This window comes from Ptychodera flava, chromosome 2, assembly GCF_041260155.1.
Source record: "Ptychodera flava strain L36383 chromosome 2, AS_Pfla_20210202, whole genome shotgun sequence".
Taxonomy (NCBI): domain Eukaryota; kingdom Metazoa; phylum Hemichordata; class Enteropneusta; family Ptychoderidae; genus Ptychodera; species Ptychodera flava.
The window spans coordinates 18,217,579-18,240,654 of NC_091929.1; the positions used below are offsets into that span (position 1 = coordinate 18,217,579).

The following is a 23,076-nucleotide window of genomic DNA, read 5'->3' on the forward strand; positions in this document are numbered from 1 at the left end:
AAAATAAAGAAGTTACTTCATTTAATGGCCACGATCATACCCTTCAGATCTCCCCCTCCCCCCTTCTTGGCCAAAGAATCATAGTATATCTGATGCAGACTAAAATAAAAATGTTTCAGAAAGTAACTTTGACGGATTTTTTTCCTTTTACCTAAGTGCGTCATCTGTTTTTCTCAAGTTTCTTTGGCTGATTATTTTTATTGAAATTTGTGGGGAATTTTTTTTTCGAAAATTTTCCACTCCCCAATGGTCCACCCCTTGCCGGCTAAAGGCCTCCCACCACAGCCTTGCTGACCGCCATAGGCAAAACCAACCACTGGTTGCAACGCGCAGTTTCTCCACCGAAAACAATCAGTTTTTTTTCACCCAAAATCGTGATCGATCTCCTATTTTGAGCACGCTCAACTTGTCTAGATGCACGATGAGCTAAGCTGTGCTTTTGAACTTAGACAAAGCCTATTTTCATCTCTCTATGCGATGGGACCATATCCGTATCAGATGCGCCATATAGTAAATCTCGGTCTTTCACGATAAGCCTCCCACGCACGGTGCACAATAGACAAAACTGCTGATTGCAGTCGCGCAGTTTCTTTTCCAAAAACAGCCAATTTTTAATTTATAATCGTGATCGATCCTAGTTTTCGAGCACGCTCATTTTGTTTAGATACACAATGTACAGTCCGGGTCAGCTCCAAAATTGGAGACGCTATACCATAATATTTACCCCCTCTCATTAGCCAATCAGCGGCCAGCGCGCCATCAGTAAAAATTGTATTTCCTGGCAACCTCCACATGCGTCCTTCGTTACGTACGCCATACTGTGTCGAACTCCCGCGCCGTATTCTGTCATAATGTCGAACAGTTGTGTGGCCACTCTGTCAAAACACAATTTCAAAATCGCGTACCAGTTTTATTCTGGCTAAGACAACCAAACCCCATATATCGCTGTGATTCCTAGACTCTGGCTTGAAGTCCTGCGAAATATAAATCGTGTACCTACACAGATCGTTCAGAATACCCCATTTGTATCGGAGATGGCAGTGATACAAATTCTACCGTATGGGGAACAGTTGTGTGGCCACTCTGTCAACACATTTTCAAAATCGCGTACCATTTTTAGTCTGCGTTTGACAACTACAAAACAGGTATCATTTTAAAGCTCTGACATTGCTCTTCTTTTTTGCAAAATGTTATACGCGTACCTACACAAATAACCTTTATAACAGTATTTCTAATAGAGATGACGAACATCCACAAAATGATTCTCGGTACTTGAGCGAAATCGATAAACTGGGGGTAGAAATGAATCGTCAATATTTCGAATATTTGTTCACTAATCGGACTCCTTCTTGGACAAGACCTTCTGCAGAACATGTGGATTATGTTGACTGTCGAAATTCGTCGAAATTCACAAGACAGGGGCTTAATAAGCGGCCCAAAACTGCCGATCACACTTGGTGGGTAATTTGTGACCCAGCGTGACCTGTACTTTATTAATGATGTAATCTGGTCGATGATTGGCTGAATGCCGGAATACATTATCATAATGAGTCTCCAATTTTGGAGCTGACCCGGACTGATGTACTAAGCTGCGTTTTTAGACTTGTGCAAAGTTCGCATTTCTCTCTCTGTGCGAGGGGACCATTTCGCGTCCGCCATTTTGAATCTTGTTCGATAGCCAGTAACACTGCCCTGCTCCGCAGAGCTAGCTTTAGAATGGGATGTTGAGTTGTAAAATAGGATTTGGAAGTCCATGATGTGTTGTCAAATGAAATTGGGAAGAGCATGTTGAGTTGTAAAATAGGATTTGGAAGTGCATGATGTGTTGTCAAATAGCATGTTGAGTTGTGAAATAGCATGTTGAATTGTCAAATGAAATTGGGAAGAGCATGTTGAGTTGTAAAATAGGATTGGAAGTCCATGATGTGTTGTCAAATGAAATTGGGAAGAGCATGTTGAGTTGTAAAATAGGATTTGGAAGTCCATGATGTGTTGTCAAATGAAATTGGGAAGAGCATGTTGAGTTGTAAAATAGGATTTGGAAGTGCATGATGTGTTGTCAAATAGCATGTTGAGTTGTGAAATAGCATGTTGAATTGTCAAATGAAATTGGGAAGAGCATGTTGAGTTGTAAAATAGGATTTGGAAGTCCATGATGTGTTGTCAAATGAAATTGGGAAGAGCATGTTGAGTTGTAAAATAGGATTTGAAAGTGCATGATGTGTTGTCAAATAGCATGTTGAGTTGTGAAATAGCATGTTGTGTTGTAAAATCAAAGTAGTAATTTTGGCATGGATTGGACACCATACCCGCTCGACCGGCAAAATCAATTTCCGTATTGAAGGGATCGTCTGATTCCTCCTCATCGCTGGTATCCCCATGGCCGATTGGCTTCCTTGGTTCGAACCTATACGGTTGAACTCCTTTACATGGAAGGCTAAATGTTTGCTCAAATTCTTCATCGCTAGAAACATCAACAGCGGCGGGAACAGTAGCCATGTTGATTCGCCTTGGTTTGTATACCAGATAGATGGATTACCCAACATGCTGGAGCACTTATGACGTAACCGCCATCACGTGACCACAAAGATGGCTACACGCGAGACGGGATCTGTAGTGTACTCGGCAAAATTGCCCAAAATACACGAAGGTGCATGTAAAATTGATATTTTTGCGATGATAATATAACCACGGGCATTCTGTTGTTCTTAAATGATGGTGTATAAGTGTGTAAACATGATTTCGTATTTTAGTTTCCGTTTGCCGCTGGAGAACTTACATCGTGATTTTAAAAAAACAAAAGCCTAAAAAATGAGGTATTATTGATACAAAAGAAACAGTCGCATTCTGCTTGTTCACCTAACTGATTATTCTTTCTCACTCCCCGTCTCTCTGCGCCGCGGCATGCACGGCAGAGTTCTTACCCGTGCGTATTTACCGCAATCATGAAGCGCGTAGAATGACGACGGTACGTTGCTATGACTGCCGTGTACATGAGCGCGGTGACTGGAACGTGCACGCGACGACGACAGCTATGCACGCGAGCGCCTCTGAACTGTCGTCTGCTGTCCCGGCCTCAGAGATGTATATACACAAGGGCAATCTCCACAGCAGAGTTCTTATCGGCGTGTCTTACCCACAATTCCTTGCACTGTCGCCGATAATGACTCTGCCACAGGTGTCTTGTTTACGTGGTAAATCACCACATACCGATCCGCAAACCGGAAGTAAGCTCGAAACCATGAAAGGACGGGAATTTGTTCAGAATAAAGGTGAATTAGTTTAACTAGTCATATTTAATGTGAAAGTATTGATTTTTTTTCTGAAAAAGTAAATACAGCTTAGGAATTACTTCTCTATAGCGTACTTATTCAGTAAGAAACGTGGTTTTGAACTTTGCCCTGACCCTTGACCTCAAAGCTATGGCTTCCAGTGAATCGTCTGACAACATTTCTCTTCGATAACCAGATTACAGCATCGTTTTTATTGTCATTTTTGTAGACATTTTGTCCAAGCGTGTTTCTAACAGTCAGTTAATAGTGAAGATGAAAATGCTAAGCGGTGTAGAACAGGCTTGGGTGTCGCGAGAAACTTATTTGATTTACCACTACCAGTCAGCCCTTTCACCACCACAAAACCTATTGAGTCGTTCCTACCTAATACACCTAAAATTACTGATGCCCAAGTTTAAACTTCATCCAGCCCTTGAGCACCACAACTATCATATACATGATATACCAGAATATCAGAGAGAGATGCCCGAAGACGATCTAGGGGATACGCCGTTACCCTTTCTCAAGGAAAGAGGCACATGGAATGTTGCGTATTATAAACTTGGGTCAATCAGTTCCAGTGAAGTAAATCTACTTAAAACGGCTGCTGAGACAGGTGACGTTGAGAAAATCATCAACATGTGTATGCTTGTACCTAAAGTACTGACTGGTCTGAAACGCAAAATTCTTGAAGAAATTCAATGTGCTTGCACTGATCTTGCCTCATTGAGGAGGCCATCAGTGTTGCGCAGCATGCGCCCAATTGATGCCCTAAAAGAAGGTAATCTGCCATATGAGTGTATAGAAGAAATGGATAAGAGGTATGTTAATTCTAGATCGCTTGTTTCAAACTTTAACCCTTTTCCTGTCAAGTTCATATTTCACCATCAGGTCAAGATAGAAACACAACATATTCCATATGGTGTAGTTTTAATATAATACTGTACATTTGAAAGCTGTTGAAAACATAAATACTGTAAACTTGATTTTTTTTGGACAAAAGATGCTATAGACCAAGCCAAGTGGGTGAAAATACGTAATGTTTTGGCTCAATACCGCTTTTTTGCTCACGTGTTCACACACGTGAGCATATGGTTTAGCGATGTCTGTGTGTGTCTGTGTGTCCGTGTGTCTGTATCCCCATTATCTCAAAAACGGCTGAACGTATTTCAGTCAAATTTGGTAGACATCTTCAGAATTCAAATGGCTAGAACTGAAAAGGTTTTGGTGGGCGTGGCTTGCATATTAATGAAGTTATCACAGTTTTAATTTTTCTGATACATGGTAGTCTATGGGAAGCCGGTATCTGTGGTTTGAGGGCGCTATCCCCACGTTACACTCTGGCTAGATGATGCTGAAATTAGACTCGGTTTCGGATTCAGTTTCGGATTCGGTTTCGGATTCGAGAGACTGAAAGAAATTTTATATTTTCAGCCAATTGTTACACTGTGGAATACTGGATTTTCCTTACTTTCCCTGGACCCTTTTTTGAGCTAAAATAATATCTAATCACACTAAATAAGTATATAGGGATAACTTAGCAATACAAATTTTTTGACGAAATGTCATGTGATCTCGATGACCTTTGACCTTAAATATGAGTATATGTCCATAACTCAGTAACCACAAGTGCTACACCCTTCATGTTTGGTATGATGGGAGACCTTATGGCATCACATCCTGTACCTCATTAATTATGCGCATATCTAATTCTGAGCCAGCCAATAGAGCTAGAGGTCTGATTTTTGGTATATAGAGATAACTTAGCAATACCATTTTTTTGACAAAATGTCATGCGACCTTGATGACCTTTGACCTCAAATATACATATATGGCCATAACTAAGTAACCACAAGTGCTACACCCTTCTTATTTGATATGATGGGAGACCTTATGACATCACATCCTGTACCTTATTAATTATGTGCATATCTAATTCTGAGCCAGCCAATAGAGCTAGAGGTCTGATTTTTGGTATATAGGGATAACTTAGCAATACAATTTTTTTGACAAAATGTCATGTGACCCCGATGACCTTTGACCTCAAATATACATATGTGGCCATAACTAAGTAACCCCAAGTGCTACACCCTTCATATTTGGTATGATGGGAGACCTTATGACACCACATCCTGTACCTCATTAATTATGCGCATATCTAATTCTGAGCCAGCCAATAGAGCTAGAGGTCTGATTTTGGTAAATAGAGATAATTTAGCAATACCATTTTTTTGACAAAATGTCATGTGACCTTGATGACCTTTGACCTCAATATACATATATGGCCATAACTAACCACAAGTGCTACACCCTTCATATTTGGTATGATGGGAGACCTTATGGCATCACATCCTGTACCTCATTAATTATGCGCATATCTAATTCTGAGCCAGCCAATAGAGCTAGAGGTCTGATTTTTGGTATATAGAGATAATTTAGCAATACCATTTTTTGACAAAATGTCATGCGACCTTGATGACCTTTGACCTCAAATATACATATATGGCCATAACTAAGTAACCCCAAGTGCTACACCCTTCATATTTGGTATGATGGGAGACCTTATGACACCACATCCTGTACCTCATTAATTATGTGCATATCTAATTCTGAGCCAGCCAATAGAGCTAGAGGTCTGATTTTTGGTATATAGAGATAACTTAGCAATACAATTTTTTTTGACAAAACGTCATGTGACCTTGATGACCTTTGACCTCAAATATACATATATGGCCATAACTAACCACAAGTGCTACACCCTTCATATAGTATGATGGGAGATCTTATGACATCACATCCTGTACCTAATTAATTATGCACATATCTAATTCTGAGCCAGCCAATAGAGCTAGAGGTCTGATTTTTGGTATATAGGGATAACTTAGCAATACAATTTTTTTGACAAAATGTCATGTGACCCCGATGACCTTTGACCTCAAATATACATATATGGCCATAACTAAGTAACCACAAGTGCTACACCCTTCATATTTGGTATGATGGGAGACCTTATGACATCACATCCTGTACCTCATTAATTATGCACATATCTAATTCTGAGCCAGCCAATAGAGCTAGAGGTCTGATTTTTGGTATATAGGGATAACTTAGCAACACAATTTAACTTGATTTAGTCATTGAAACTTGCTATATACATCAAAGATACTGTGATATAACATTATTGAAAGTCAAAAGACATTTTTACTTCAGCCAATTCCTCATTTGCATATTAAATGAATTTCATACTTAGGGATATTCATCTGAATTGACTTGATCAAAATTGATGTAACTTGCTATGTACATTTCAGACACTGTAATACAATATTACTGAAAGTCATTAAACATTTTCTCTTCAGCAAATTCCTAATTTGCATGTTTAATGAACTTTCCTAATTAAAGATATATATCTGAATTGACTTGACCAAAGTTGACAAAACTTGCTACATATATTGCAGATACCATGATACAACATTATTGAGCATTTTTACTTAAGTCAATTCCTAATTTACATATTTAATGAACTTTGCTTTTTAGGGATATATACTGGGATTTACTTGATCAAAGTTGGCAAAACATGACAACATTGATGATTATACCTGGTTAAAACAATATCGAAAGTCATTTCACATTTTCATGTCAGCTAATTTACAATTTGCATATCTAATGAGCTTTCACAGCTCGGCATATATGGCTTGAAGGACTTGGCCAACGGTAATTACACTTGCTATATAAAATGGTGATACAATGACAGCAGTCAAAGAACTTTAATATTTTTATTTCAGCTAATTACATATTTGTATACTTCATGACCTTTGAGAATTAATCGGCGGTGATTATTGTTCATTATGTTGATCATAATACTTTCAATGAAGTTGCAAACATGTGGCAAAGGTTCAAATTTACACATAACTGTATGAAACACGTGAGCATTTTCAGTTCATATCTGGTTACTGACTTGGCTGATGGGGAAGTGATACTGTCTGGCAGGAAAAGGGTTAAAGACATACTATCCTTGGTTGCTGATTGAAGATATAAATGATATTACACATTCTTCTACCAGATCATTTTGTAATATCTGTAATATGTCTATATGCTGTTTTGCTTTTATGTTCCTATTATGATGTTTACCAGTACCATATATCCAGCTGTAGCAGCCCTTTGATCTGATTTGGGTATATTGTCAGTCTGTGCATGTATTTCTCTTAATACCAGTATGAATATGACTCAATGAGCTGAAGCATGACTAGAAAATCATATTCCAATCTTGCGTTGTGAATATTTTTATAGTTGTCCCGATATATATGTATGTACTAAAAATATATACAAAATCTCTCCCTGTCTCTGTCTCTCTGTCTCTCTCTGTCTCTCTCTGTCTCTCTGTCTCTCTGTCTCTCTCTCTCTCTCTCTCTTTCTCGCTCAGATGTCATTTCCTTCTAGATTTGCTTCTCACAGTAGCTACCCCTCAGTTTCAGAGGACTACAGAGCGTCATATTGGCCCTATTTCATTGGTGTATGCCATCTTGATGCATTGCGGAACCAGCAGCTTTCAGCCTACCAACGTACTCTCACTCTTGTAATGACGAAAGGATCTATCAATGACCATGTAAGTGATTTTCACACAATGGAATTGTTAAATCTCTCTTTTAAATTTTATTTTATGAAGTTTGGCTGTGTTTTAATGCATCTAAATATGTCTTAATTGAAGTTTTGTCACGAGCTGTGTTGGTGAAGACATGATAAACAGGGCTCAAGTATTGATGGAGACATACCAGTGCCATTTGTACAGCACTCACGTATAATTGTATTTTCCTAAATTAACAAAATGCAGTACACTGCATGATCACTATATATCTTAAAAACATTTGTATGAATTTCATTAGGTATGAATAAGCTTTTTTGCATGAATTGGTCAAGTTTTATACTGATCGTAATTTTGGTTGTATCCAAAGTTTTTTTTTCGTGCATTCAAAATGTTTTCTTATACAAGAAGCACATATACATCACACAGTATCACAGCAATCATTATGATTTAGTCTGAAATCATGAAAAGTCATTAGCTTTACCTCTATTTGTTCAGTGTTTTTCTCTGATGTTTCAATCTATTACTGTGCAGTGCTGAAGACAATAATTCTCTTCCTTGTTCAAATATCATTATTAGTGTTTAGTAACCTGCAACAAGCTTGCTTTGACATTGTCACCAACATCGAAGATAAATCTATTGGACGAGTGTGGTAAGCAGACAATATCCAAAGCTGAAGAATTCTGAAGTCCTGTTGTATCTGCAGTCTAGTTGGTGACAACTGTGATATTCAAATCAAGCCACATGTCCAGACAAGTAATCACAGGGTGCAAGATTGTCATTATTTTGCCATTCTATTGGTGTTTGCTCGTATGTCGACTCAAATCCAACAGGTGAGTGCTATCCCTCCTTTGTTAGTGTCTCAGGATATTGACATTGGTCACTTCACTATCAGTACCACTGAAAGGGTGAAGTTATTGGAGTCTTACAAGGTATGAACATTTTCATGTTTTATATCTTATATCCATCTATCTATCTATCTCTATATCTATAGATAGATAGATAGATAGATATAGATATATATATATTTTTTCATATGATTGATCATCATTACCAAAAAACCGATTCCTAAGTTGGTGACTTGTGTGCGAGGCCCTGTTAGAATCCCGTGGGATCCTTAGGCTGAAAGGTTAGGTGATGAGTTTAGCTGTCTTATTCACCTTCCATGCTCAACAGAATAAAAAGCCCGAACTAAGAGACAGTACCGCCCATATTGTGCCAACTGATCCATTAGCTCAGTTGGTAGAGTATCTGTAATGTATATGGGGCAAGTGTGGTTCGAGTCGAGTCCCACAGAAAAAATTTGAAAAACTGCATAACAGTAGTTTAAATATATCATTGCGCCGTTCAATGATCAAAATTGTTCCATCGTTAACATATTTTTGTCTATGATTTAAAGATCAATTAGCTGTAATTTTGGTCATTTTTTTATTTTGTTTGTTCTGTGTATCATCTGCAGTTTCTGGTTTGAATCCCAGAACCATGGAGAAATTCCTAATATTTATCTCAAAAATATACCGTATATGAGTATGGTCTGCATTGTTATTGTTTAAATTTTGTATTTAGGTCCGGACTAGAAGATATTTATCGACAATAACAATGGTCGTTCCTCATACATACGCTGTGTTGGCAAGCAAGACACTGGGCATTGATCATGAATCGATGATCGGATTATAGTGAAATTCTGTAGTTTATATATTGAAACATAGTAGTGAAAAATTACTCAAAAGTTACAGCTAATGTCCCTTTAAATAAAGCATTTGATTATCATTTTCCAAAGAAAACATATTATTTTGCATGAAAACTGTGGAAGAGAGGCATGTAATAAAGACAGCCCAAACAAGGGACTATATACCCTCTGGGCTGGAGACCATTCGCCCTCCTTACGCCCTCTGGAACTTAGTCCCATGTTTGGGCAAGTGCTTGATGCTGAAGCAGAGCGTTAAAAATAATAATACAACTCACTTCCAGTACAAAGTAATAATATGTTACTTAAGTTTCATGTATCCTGCAATCATTGGACAGATGAATTGTAAACTTCATCTGTCTAATGATTGTAAGATGCATGAAACTTAAGTAACATATATTATTATACATCTGCGTCTGTAACCTATGGAGTTTCGTCGTACAGTAAGTTTCGGTATCAGGAGACGTTGAGTCCAGTAACTCTGACGCGGAGTACAATAACTTTAGGTGTTATTGGATGCTATTTGACCTTTGACCTCATCATACCTTTACTTCAACATGGGGAGAAGGTAGAAAATGTTTTACATTTTTTACAAGAATATTAAATCATTAAATCATGCATGGTTAGTCCAAGACCTGTGAATTCGGCTGAAATTCTGCTGCTCACATACAATTTCTACCATGAGCACTGCACAGCACGGGTTGAAATTTTGTTCTGTGAGCTAAGAGGACGCGTGTACTGCGGCATTTTGTAATACTGACGCATTTTGTAATAACTTACGCAAAATGTAATAAGGGGTATCAGCATTTTGTAATAACTGACGCATTTTGTAATAACGTCTGCAGTATTTTGTAATAAACCAGTCTACGCGTTTTGTAACAAGGGTATCAGCATTTTGTAATAAAAAATTGTCTACGCAAAATGTAACAAGGGTATCAGCATTTTGTAATAATTCGCACTTTGTAATAACAGTTAACGCATTTTGTAATAATTTTAAAAACTTTTCCCAGTTTTAAAGCATTAACAGATATTTTATTGACTTTGGAATGGTATTACAAAGTGTGTGTTTACTCGTTAAGTAAGTACAAAAATTGATCGCTCCCTGACTTCCATTTCAAATTAGAATGACTTAATTTTAGATAGCTGTCAATCAGTATTTTTACCAACTGATCATCTGAGGCAGGTAACTACTAGATTTTGACTAGTTTATTATCATATAAATGAGAGAATAATTGGTATACACAGTCAGTTGATTTATTAAATAGAGGATAACAACATTCTTTCTGATGTACATGTATTGCAGACAACCAGCAATCAACAGGTAGATACTCAGATAAAATAAAATATAATAACATAAAATAAATTACTATACATCTGCCTTCGCAAACAGTAGAATCGAGCTTCCGTAAAAACGGGCACGTAACGGGCATGCAGTAACCCCTTTACTTTCATATTTGATAATAAACATTGCATCATTGAATGGCTCCATACTGAAACTCCATACTGTACTTTGAAAATAACTTCTGATAAAAGAAACAGAAGTAAATGTATTACGACTGTTTGCAGGTGAAAAATATTATGAGGTAATACGACAGTTCACCAAGACGGCACTGTACAAATCTGGCACGACATCGCTGCTCGCTCGTACATCCGATGTTGAATGACCGCGCGATGTAAACAAAGATGGCGCTTACCCTTAACCCGCTCGCAGAATATGCTTTTAAAGTGTATGGAATAATGCATCGGAAACGACGGGTGCATATATTCTTGATAAAAAAGGAGATGTATGATATAGAAATACCGGGCAACGCGCTGACCATTAACGTTTGTTTGTGGGCAAGGGCGAGAGGAAAGCCAAAAATTAACGGGTGAGGCTTGCCGAGCCCGTTAATTTGGCTTTCCTCGAGTCAACGCCCACAAATAAACATTAATGGTCAGATCGGAGTCTGTTATTTCCATTATATTACCATCGAACGCAAGGAAACCGTCAAAATTTCCAAAAATTTTAGGAGCGAACGACAACTGGGCCCCAGAAACTGAGCAATACGCGACGCACTGTCACGCGCGCTGTCAAAAATTGGCAAAGCCGGAGATGTTTTCAGAAAAAAGTATTTTAACTTGACCTACAAGTGCTCCATTTTATTTTGTGATTGATTATGAATTACGTTTAAGCTGTATAATTACGATACTTTGAGTCGTTAATCTTATTATTCATATTCACGGGCATGTAATCAAACCATTACTGTGTATTTTTGGTCAGTCACGTGGTTTAGCTCGACCAATCAAAATGCGACGGGCAGGGCATGGTAATATAATAATAACTATTACGAAAATACCGCAAAGTAAGCATTCAGACATTAGTGCAACGCATCGCCGGACGCGCTAAACGCGCGCTAATGACTAAATCTATGTGTCGTTATACATTCTTTGCGTTATTTTCATAATAACCTTAACTATACTGAAGTAATCTAAAGTAAACAAAATTAAAACTAAACTCAACTCAACTCAACTCAATTAAACTAAACTAAATAGTCAGAATAATCTGATGTTTTAATGATTTGACTTGTTAGTCCTCGCGGACGAAGTCCGGCGGGGACTCACAGATTGGGTCCCGTCCATCTTTGCGTCCGTGCGTCCGTGCGTCCGTTCGTCCGCAGCCGTTTCTCAGACACTGCTGAACAAATTTTGTTCAAACTTGGCACAAAGGCATAGTACTATGACCTACAGATGCACACCGATTTATTTTTCGATACGATTCAATATGGCCGCAAGGTGGCCATATTTTTGCGATTTTTCATGTCTTTGAGCCATAACTCAAACATCCTTGAACCGATTCTGTTCAAACTTGGCACAAAGGCATAACACTATAGCCTACATATGCATGTAGAATTATATTGCGATACGATCCAATATGGGCGTGAGGCGGCTATTTTGTTGCGATTTTTTCATGTCTTCGAACCATAACTCACACATCCTTGAACCGAATTTGTTCAAACATTGCACATAAGCAAAGCACTATGGCATACATATGCATGTATCAATTAACCTTGCGATAGGAGCCAATATGGCTGCAGAACTGCCATTTTGTTGGAATTTTGCATGTCTTTGAAGCTTAATTCAAAGGTAATTAGCCATTTCTGATCATATAATGAAACAAATTAATGTGCACAAGAATGCAGCCATATCACGTTTAAACAAAATCAGTCCATCGAAGGACAGTGACCTATGTTTATGTTTTAAAGACATAAAAATCACACCAAAATTGAAATCAAATGGCTGTCTATTGACTATATGGATCATAGCACAAAATTAGTAGACATGCATATGTATGCCATAGTACTTTATCTTTGTACCAAGTCTCAACAACATTGGATAAGGAATATTTGCATATGATTAAGCCTCAAAGACATGAAGAAATCCAAAAATGACCATCTAGCAGCGATATTAGGGAAAAAATGACAATCTTTCAACCATATTGGAATATGTCACGAAGTACATTGACATGTACATGTATGCCATAGTGCATGATCTTTGTGCCAAGTTTGGACAAAATCGGTGTAATGACAACAGCATACCCGATCCCATACCATTTCTAAAATTCCACCAAAACATGTGTATAGTATGTGCCATCATGACACTAGAGGCAGTGAGGGCATCGTTATGTGTGATATAATCAAAAGTTCCTTCAATGGTCATTACCGGCAGAGAGGGGTCAATTTTATTGAACGTTCCTCAGATTACTTTATTATGCAAGTCAGAGGCCTGATGCATCCCGCATCAATATCATTCCACAGCTACGTAGACCACAGCTACCTAGACACCAAAGAGTATGTATGTATGTATGTATGTATGTATGTATGTATGTATGTATGTATGTATGTATGTATGTATGTATGTATGTATGTATGTATGTATGTATGTATGTATGTATGTATGTATGTATGTATGTATGTATGTATGTATCTATGTATCTATGTATCTATGTATCTATGTATGTATGTATGCATTCATCTTCGTGGGTAGGGAGGGAGGAAGGGAGGAAGAGAGGAAAGAGTGCCTGAGTCTGCCTGTCTATCTATGTATCTACCTATCTGTCTGTCTGTCTGTCTGTCTGTCTGTCTGTCTGTCTGTCTGTCTGTCTGTCTGTCTGTCTATCTTTCTATGGCTGTTATCATTTAATGATAATGGCAGATGGCAGGTATAACCAGTAGGATAGCGAATCAAATTTAGCTTAATCTTAGTATCGCAGGGCAGCTTATCCTAGCTCGTTGGCTAGACAAATTTTACCATAGGGCGATAGCATAGATTCAAAGGATGAAGACAACGGGAAAGAAATAGATCTATGAAAACAAAACCATGGCTCAGTAGATATGAATTGTCACCTTTTACATACAAGGAGAAGTGGCTGGTCTGTCGAGAGAGCTGTATTTTGTACTTGTTTATGGGATGATTACAATAAATGATCATTCAGTATTTTAATTGACTGCTTCACGTCAGTGTTTATTTCAGTATATTTTGAAAAATATCAGCTGTCAGCATTGATATATTAACGTGCCCCTCCAATCTTATTACCGTAAATTATCGACAATCAACTTTAGAGAGTCACATATCATACGTATAGAAGTTGCTTAGAATACTGCAATCTTTCGTACGTCATTTTCCACTTTAACCTTTGCACAACAAGGCCCTGTGGTGGAGTTGACATTTGGAAGTACCATCTAGCATGACGTCTGACTTCTTAAATTAACAAAGACTGTCCACCATACCAGTATAATTTTGAATCATCAAAAAATACTTTTCCAAAATATATGCAAATTATGGTCACGTGACCTAATTAAGTATTCAAAATGGCCGCCAATATATAAAATATTGTATTTTTTAAATATATTTCTTTATTTTCATAGGAATTCCTCATTTATTCATCATTTTTCATCACGAAACCTGTTTTCTATCACGTTAGCATGGACTGATATGAAATTGTGACAAAAATTTTGAAAAAAACACTGATATTTTGTATCATTTTGACCTACTAAGTGTAATGTAAACAAAGGCTCTGTATATTAAGTGTTAGGTCGGTCAAAGCATAACGTAACATAACATCCAGCAACTAATATTATGAAATATTTCCCACAGTAAGTATGTATACTTTGAATGACAATGACACACTTGTCCCAAAATATGCTACTAATGGTCATGTGACCTGATTAAGTATTCAAAATGGCCGCCAACAATATAAAGTTATCATTATTTTTACATGTTTTCCAATTTTCCAGTAAAAGATAATCGATATTGTATCATATCCCAATGCTTAATCACTATTTATAGTGCCATGACCATGGACTTTGATGTAAACTTTATATATTATGAAAAACTTTACACAGATTTGATAAAACTTACACAAATTTTCTTGTCTTCACTCATAAGTGAAGAATTACACACAGCGCCCTTGAATATGGGAACAGACAGGTCAAGGTATCCTATTTTATAACATCTGACTATTGAATTTATCAAACTTTGTCCACAATTACAAGATATTTTTGGAATTGTAGTATTACAATTGCCCCCAAAATATGCAAATACTGGTCACATGACCTCATTAAATATTCAAAATAGCCCCTAATATTCTAAATTTACAATGATTTTCACATATTGCTTCTCTTTCTGACGACATTCTAAAGAATTTATCCCTTCCTATTTCTCAATAATGTCTAAATGTATATTAGATTCCGTTGTCTACAACTGATGGTTCCAGGAAAATGTTTGTACACCGTCCCTCCACCCTACAGCGATTTTGCTGAATAAACTTGTCGATATTGTAACACAAACGTTTCGATATTGAGGTGGGAGCCTCAAGGTTCTTTCACATTTTTATACATAAAATTCATTTCTTTTCAAAGCTTTTGCGTACTCTTTTGGCCTCCAAAACAGATTGAGCTTGCATGGAATCGCCGCTAGACAACTGTACGCGACCGTACCTCTAAGTCTTAAAACGGATAAACAAAGACACAAACAAAATCACTAGTCCCAAAAATCATCGTTTCGGACGAAAAAACATCAAAATAAGTGTCTCACCATTCGTAAAATATCGTATATTTAATGTTCAAAGACTGAAATATGCTGACTTGATTTAGATTCAAACATGGAAGGGAGGAAAAAAACTTCGTGACCGAAGAACCAACGTGCGCGATCAAAGTTTCAAAATGGCGTCGCGACAAACTCAACAGCATTCCGAAACATCGAAAGCATAAATTTCGAGTATGTTAGAATGAAAATCGATTCTAGAAAATAAACTTTTAGGAAGGTATACACCTCGCAAGTCAAAATTTACGGGGAATTTTACGGGTTGATTGGCAATTTTCGTTGTTCAAAAAACGCGTGGCCGACGTATGGTGGCCGCCATCTTGATTTTTAACAACAAATGCATCGTCGAAAACTCGGGCGTTTTCTGCAACAGAACAGAGTAAACGACAAAAAAACGCATACTACCAATTTTAAAATCCCCATCGCTGATTGATCACGCCAAATTCGTTTCGATTTATTCTTATTTCTACAAGTAAAAGGGGGGAAAACTTTCGTACTATAAGGTGCCTCTTCCTACCTAGCGAGGTCAAATTTGTTGGGCGAAAATTCGACGGAAAAACACGGAAAATCATAGAAGAAAATCTAAAAAGAAATTACTCTCAATAAACACAGTTTCTCAGTTGTAGCAGAAATCCTGGCTATGGTAACAAAGTTACCTGAGGAGCAAAGACATGACAATAAATAAAAATACTCCGCACCGCAAGATGTTGCCAAACGCTACTGATGGCGTCCCAAAGCAAGCATTTACATCCGTAACGCGCTTCGTACCAACGGTAGAGCACCTTTAAACAATAGCGCACGTGTCGCGTTTCCAGACCGGTGGGTGGAGGGACGGTGGTTTGTAACATCATTTTTATGAACCCAATAAAAGCTTCGTTCAAATCACTGTGTACACTAATATTACAATCATTTTGCAAAACTCAGAATTTGATTATTCGAGTTTTGCAAACTTCATCCAATATACAAGCAAAAACATAAGATACACAATTTTATTGTAACCAAAAAGCAATATTTATTGTTTTTCTTTTGTAAAAAAAATAAAAATAATGTAGCAACGCCCTAAAAATCAGACCGAAACCCTCAAAATGTCACAAGGGAACCATTTCTGGATAAGGTTGGTGTTGTTGCATGTACATCATTAGTATAATAAAATTAGGTCGTAGTATACAACACTGTCAATGTTGATGATGTCCCTATCTTTTATCATATTCTGAGCTCTGCATGTCATCTTCAAGCCTTCCTCTTTCCATTCACCAACAGTAATATTGAATAAAAAATGTAGAAAGGTCTGCAGTATATTGTCTTTTCAAAGTACTGTACTGTATGTAAAACCAACAAAAACTTTCTCAGTTTGTTTTCTCAATTATAAATCGCATAATCTCATTCTGTCTTCAATTGCATTTTAAATGTCAACTCAGACCCCCTTATATGGCGTTATATGATAACCTAGCACCGGTAGTGAGATATAATCTCGATATCATTATATGCTATCACATTTTACGTATTCAGAAACCACAAAGCATTTTAAAATACATACAATATCAGCGGATGTTATAATTATTACAAAATGCGTTAACTAATGTTACAAAACGCGTTTTATTACAAAACGCTGATACCCTTATTACAAATCGCGTAAACAATAATTTATTACAAAATGCTGATACCCTTATTACAAAATGCGTAGACCATTTTATTACAAAATGCTGATACCCTTATTACATTTTGCGTAAGTTGTTACAAAATGCGTCGTATTACAAAATGCCACAGTACAACGCGCTAAACGTGTTCCCAGTCTGTTCGCGATCGCTCAGTACAGTGCGTGACGGGTATCCAAAAGAGGCCTCAATTTCGACTTTTTTCTTTTAAAGTTGGACTAAAAAGGTGTATAATAATAAGGTTATTCCCGAAATACTGGGGTTTATGTCCTCATACATCGTACGCTTTGGTATTGTCCTGAGATGCTATGCGTCTGGGACAATACCTTTGCTACAAGATGTACTCAGACATAAATCCTGGGATTTGGGAATAACCTTATATTATTACTTTTAACTTTAACCCTTTCACCCCCAGTTCCCTGTATACAGGTCCAACTTTACCATAGAAAACAATGGATTTGGGACAAACCATGGTGGTGAAAGGGTTATACTTCATTTGTCTGATGATTGCAGGATGCACAGAACTTAAAGGGGAAGTTCACCAAGGATGATTTTTACATATGTGCTAGCTTTGTGGTCACTTACCCCGGAAAAGCTATTTTCGCCATTTATAACTTGCACGATTTTTACAAAAACCGATAGAAATAGTACAGGAAGTTGCCCATGTAATTTGAATCATGGGAAAAAAGCCCCAAGCTTGGAGCTTGCATCATGTGATATGGAAGGCACCATTTTCCCATGGGTATGGCATTGTCCACTCACCCATGCTTAAACCAGGCTGTGCATATTTACATAACTTTTGTTTATACTGAGTATCCGTGCATAAACGGTGAATCACTTATAATAACCTGTCCACTGTCAGATTTTGTGTTGCTGTTTACTACTGTATTACTGTGAGTGGACAATGTGGGGGCCATACCCATCCGAAGATGGTCCCTTCCATATCACATGATGCAAGCTCCAAGCTTGGGGCTTTTTTCCCATGATTCAAATTACATGGGCATTTTCTTGTACTATTTTTATCATTTTCGTAGAAAATCGGGCGGGTTATAAATGGTGAAAATAGCTTTTCTGTGGTAATGACCACAGTGCTACCACATATATAAAAATCATCCTTGGTGAACTTCCCCTTTAAGTAACAGATATTATTACTTTGTACTTGATGTATTTTGTATTATTATATATATATATATATATATATATATATATATATATATATATATATATATATATATATATATATATCTATATCTGATACATATATATATATATATATATATATATATATATATATATATATATATATATATATGTATGTATGTATGTATGTATGTATGTATGTATGTATGTATGTATGTATGTATGTATGTATTTATATTTATATATATATAACAGATATTACTTTGTACTTGATGTATTTTGTTTATTATATATATATATATATATATATATATATATCTGATACATATATATATATATATATATGTATGTATGTATGTATGTATGTATGTATGTATGTATGTATGTATGTATGTATGTATGTATGTATGTATGTATTTATATTTATATATATAACACACACATACACAAACACTCAGAACGGTTGTATGCCGCTCTACTACTAGTATTTGGCATGCGCGTGTTTGTGTGTGTTTATAGGATTACATAAACTAGTATATCTAACGGTCATGCTTTTCTACATGGGAAAGAGTGAGATAGCTCAATACAAAATCGTAGTGTTCTGACATTTAGGATAGTTTCAAATAGAAAAAAAGATTGCTGCTGTAAATCCAGTGATTATCAATATAATGCATCTTCTTAGATGACTTAATTTGATTCAATTGTAACTGAGTCCATTTCTGAAATGACCAAAGGATAAATTGAGCCTCATACCATATTATTACAAAATTGTTACTTGATTTTCTTGTCAATTTCTTTGCTGTTAGGAAATAGTATGTTTCTCTGTTATTCACTGTTATACAGGGTAATAAATGGCTCATGGCCAGGCAGTACATGTACAATGATACATAACAAATACAACTAATTAAACATTTGGTCTGCCTTGACAAAATATTTATTGTATCTGTTTCATGTTTTTATGTTAAGGTCATGTTAGGGCGAATGATGATGCAGAATTTCAAAGCGTTTAAATGGTTGGAAACCATTTTGCCAAGACATATACCCCATCCATACTCAGATACTGCGCAGAAGAAATCCACCATCATACCACTTCAAATCATACTGAAAAATGAGGCTAAATACGAAGACTGTGTGACAATACTTGAGGAGTCTGTTGACATGATTCAAGCTCTTTATCATGGTGCAGGTTAGTAAATAGTGTAGGACTTGCTTATTTAAATAACCACGGTGTGAACCCTTGTAATTTGTGGTAAAAATTGAAGTCATTCAAATTTCTGCCCTAATATTGTTTAGTGGTCTATGGCTACACACACATATTACTCCATAGTTTGTTTGAAAGGCTCAAATTCATAATGACAATAACATTGGATGACTAATAATCAGTACTATAGAAGTACCTAGTAGTGTTAACAGTGTAAAGCAAGATTGTTCAAATTCCTGAGGTACTTTTCTTTTGTGTCTGATTTCTAAATATTACACTCAAGCATCCAAATTGTTAACTACCGGTATACATGGAAACAACTCATCATCAAACGCCAATGCAGTTTAGGAATTTCTCAGAACAAATGAAGTTCACGATCCATGGATGAATTCTTTGATAAAACCCCGTGTTATGGACTTTTATACCCACAGGTATTAGTAAAGATACAGGCTCAGTGCCCTTTTATGGAGACCAGCTTACACATGTGAGACTCCAAGGTGCTAAAACGTTACGTGGTTTGTCTCCGACACGACGTGGCCGATTCGATGATGTCGGCCCATTCCTGTGTACACTGTGGCACATGAAGCAAGACTTTGTGCATGTGAGTATATTCGTGTCTATGAAGTTATTACAAAAGTATGGCAAAGCATGCATGAACACATCAGCATATCATATTTTTTAGTACAATATGATGTCCTTATGTCTGAATGCATGCTTCGCTGTATTTTTCTAATAACCTTGTTATACAGCTTTGGTCACAAATTTTCATGTAGTTTTACAAGATTTTCTGTTGATTTTAGGATCGGCACTTTCTCTCAGGCTTCAAGCTGAATTTGTTTAGGGACTGATCAGTTTCTTCAAATCAAAATCTTGATCCTTTTCTGTTTTCTCTATGTGAGTTCAGTATAAGAAAGCAACATGCATCAAAATTTCACAATACATTGATACCGTGACATATTGTAGAAGGAGGAAAATGACCAATGTTTTTTCATTCTCATAGATGTAAATATTTCCTTCCTATCACAAGTCTTCAAATAAGAGGTGTTTTTTGGTAAATATTTCTTATTCATATTTCTCAAATTATAGAAAGCCTACAAGCAGTTATGGAAGGGAGGCACTACACGAGACCAAGGAACGTTAAATTATTTGAAGACAATCCTCAGACTATCAGATGTCAATGGTAATGTAAAGTCCAATTATGAGGCGCATGCGTAACTACTACTACTTGTTGGAGAGTATTTTATGATGGAGCAAGCCATGAGTTACCTTGATATGGATGGCTATGACTCATGGCCTCTATGTCTCCCTCAAAACATCAACCATTTGAACAAGTCAACTAAGATGTCATATGCAAATAACATCTTACTTGGTATACTGAAGCATTATAATTATGCAAAGCTTCCCTTTGATGCCACTGTTTCTATCAATGATCAGCAAGATGTTCAAGTAGATGAGGTGCTGAATCATGCTTCCAATTTGTGTGCCTGGGCCATGCATTTGTCGCACATGAATGACATGGCTAAAGAGGGCGACATTGACCGAGCTGTTCTTTCCTGTAAATGTAATGTACCATACTTCTATGCACATTCAAAGTTAAGCAAATATTTTGTAGAGTGTATCGACTTTCTCTTAAAAACACAGCATATTTGTTCCCCGCAAACACGCCTCCATCTACTTGACACATGCTTCATTAACAGTCATGGTGGCCCGGGAAAAAATATTGAAATTGATCTGGTGATGGAGCACTCAATCAGAAACAAGAAAGATTTAATAAGGAATCTTGGGGCAAATAAAACAGAGAGCGCCATAAAACGGGTCACTCTTGCTGCAGATACTGTAGCAACAATAACACATAAACTTGATAACACAATCGGGGTGGCACTAAGATCTGGAAGGCACTCAAAACTTATTCAAGAAGATGACAGGAACAAAATCAAGACCACACTAAGGCAACTGAAACCATTTGAATTCTGTCCTGGTAGAAAATATAGATCTATGCCTAATGTTCCATCATCACCAATTTCACAAGTTAATGAGGAGGAGTTTTATATGTCACTTAAGCGTGTCATTACCAGGCTTTGTAGAGGACAGATTGTTCATGTTGATGATGCAGATAACCTGAGTGTTGAGCAGGGAGGCCTACCAAATTTGACGCAATAGATTGCTTCTGTGTCCAATAAAATATTCATTAGCCATATTTTTACACTGCAAAGGTGTGATGTTCATCATGGACACAGCAAAGCAGGTAGGACAGAAAACTGACATATACCTTTAAAGATGATGTAAAACTAATCAAGTTGGTAGAAGTATTGTCATTTCTTTTAACTGTGGATTTTTGGATTATCCTTTGTAACCATTACCAAAATCTGATTTAAATATAGCTTATTGTAGTAGTATAGCTTTTGAATTATAGGCCAAGAGTGGAAAAGGTGCTAAGTAAGCATTTCTTGTTTTTTAAATGATCAAAATCATTGAAAGAAATTTATCCAAAAATGTAGCACAGTGACCAAACTTTTATGTGATCATTGAATTTACTTTTTTTCCTTTTGTTTAGCTATATATGCAAAAATATCATGAAATGACAATAATAGAGCTTAGTTTTCTTGCAATTCTTTTTGTAATCTTATGGAAAAAGACAAATTTTACTGATCATACTCCTGCCATAATCCCTGTATAGTCCTTTAATCTTCTTTGACTTCAACGTATTTGACAAGGTGAAAATTTAATTGCTAAAATCATTTAGGCAACCAGATTTGTCATTCATTTTTCATGGCCAAGTCTGTGTTACAAGGAAATTGATGAGCTTGTCTTGATGCTTGAGACTAAATTGACAGAAATATTTTTGGTACATATGATAATATTTTGTAGAATCCAAAGATTTTTAATGACACTGTATAGAAAGTAGTGTTATGTGTGAAAATGAAGGGATTAGTTCACCAAAGTTCCAATAAAGGTTGCAAATAGAGAGCTCTTCCATTCCTTGTGAATTAGCTACAGTTCTCACTCACTATCACTCCAGGGTCTATATTCTCATCGAAGTCACTGACATAAAAAAAGAAAAAAATTGTGTAAATTACTGCTCTCTATTGCTTCTACAGCATCAAACAGTATAATACTGGATTCAACTGCCACATCTGAAAATTAACGTGTGTATATATATACACCCTAAACACAGACTGCAATGTCACTGCAGTTTAAAGTAGATGCCACCATAGGATGTAAAGAATAACATTTAAATTTTACCTTTGATTGTTATACAGCACATTTTACTGTCTTCTAATCATTACTACACATGAAGGTGATTATCATTGACACTTTTGACTCATCACTGTTGAGACAAGATGTATTTCAGACAGTTTCAATTTCTGATATATAAACTACCGTTAAAGTCATTTTATAAGACGCGTCTTTTATTATGATGTTGCAAATTTTGAACCCGAATTATTTCTCAAGAGATGAGG

General features: G+C 36.5%; 1 protein-coding gene across 1 annotated transcript; it reads left to right on the forward strand.

Moving 5' to 3' along the window:
• Window positions 1-8,540: 8,540 nt before the first annotated feature.
• LOC139147340 (uncharacterized) lies at window positions 8,541-22,132 on the forward strand. The gene is made up of 4 exons (XM_070718401.1): window positions 8,541-8,783; window positions 19,381-19,600; window positions 20,047-20,216; window positions 20,702-22,132. Exons 1-4 carry the CDS (start codon window positions 8,664-8,666, stop codon window positions 20,828-20,830), a joined length of 639 nt encoding a protein of 212 aa, XP_070574502.1. The 5' UTR covers window positions 8,541-8,663; the 3' UTR covers window positions 20,831-22,132.
• Window positions 22,133-23,076: the final 944 nt, after the last annotated feature.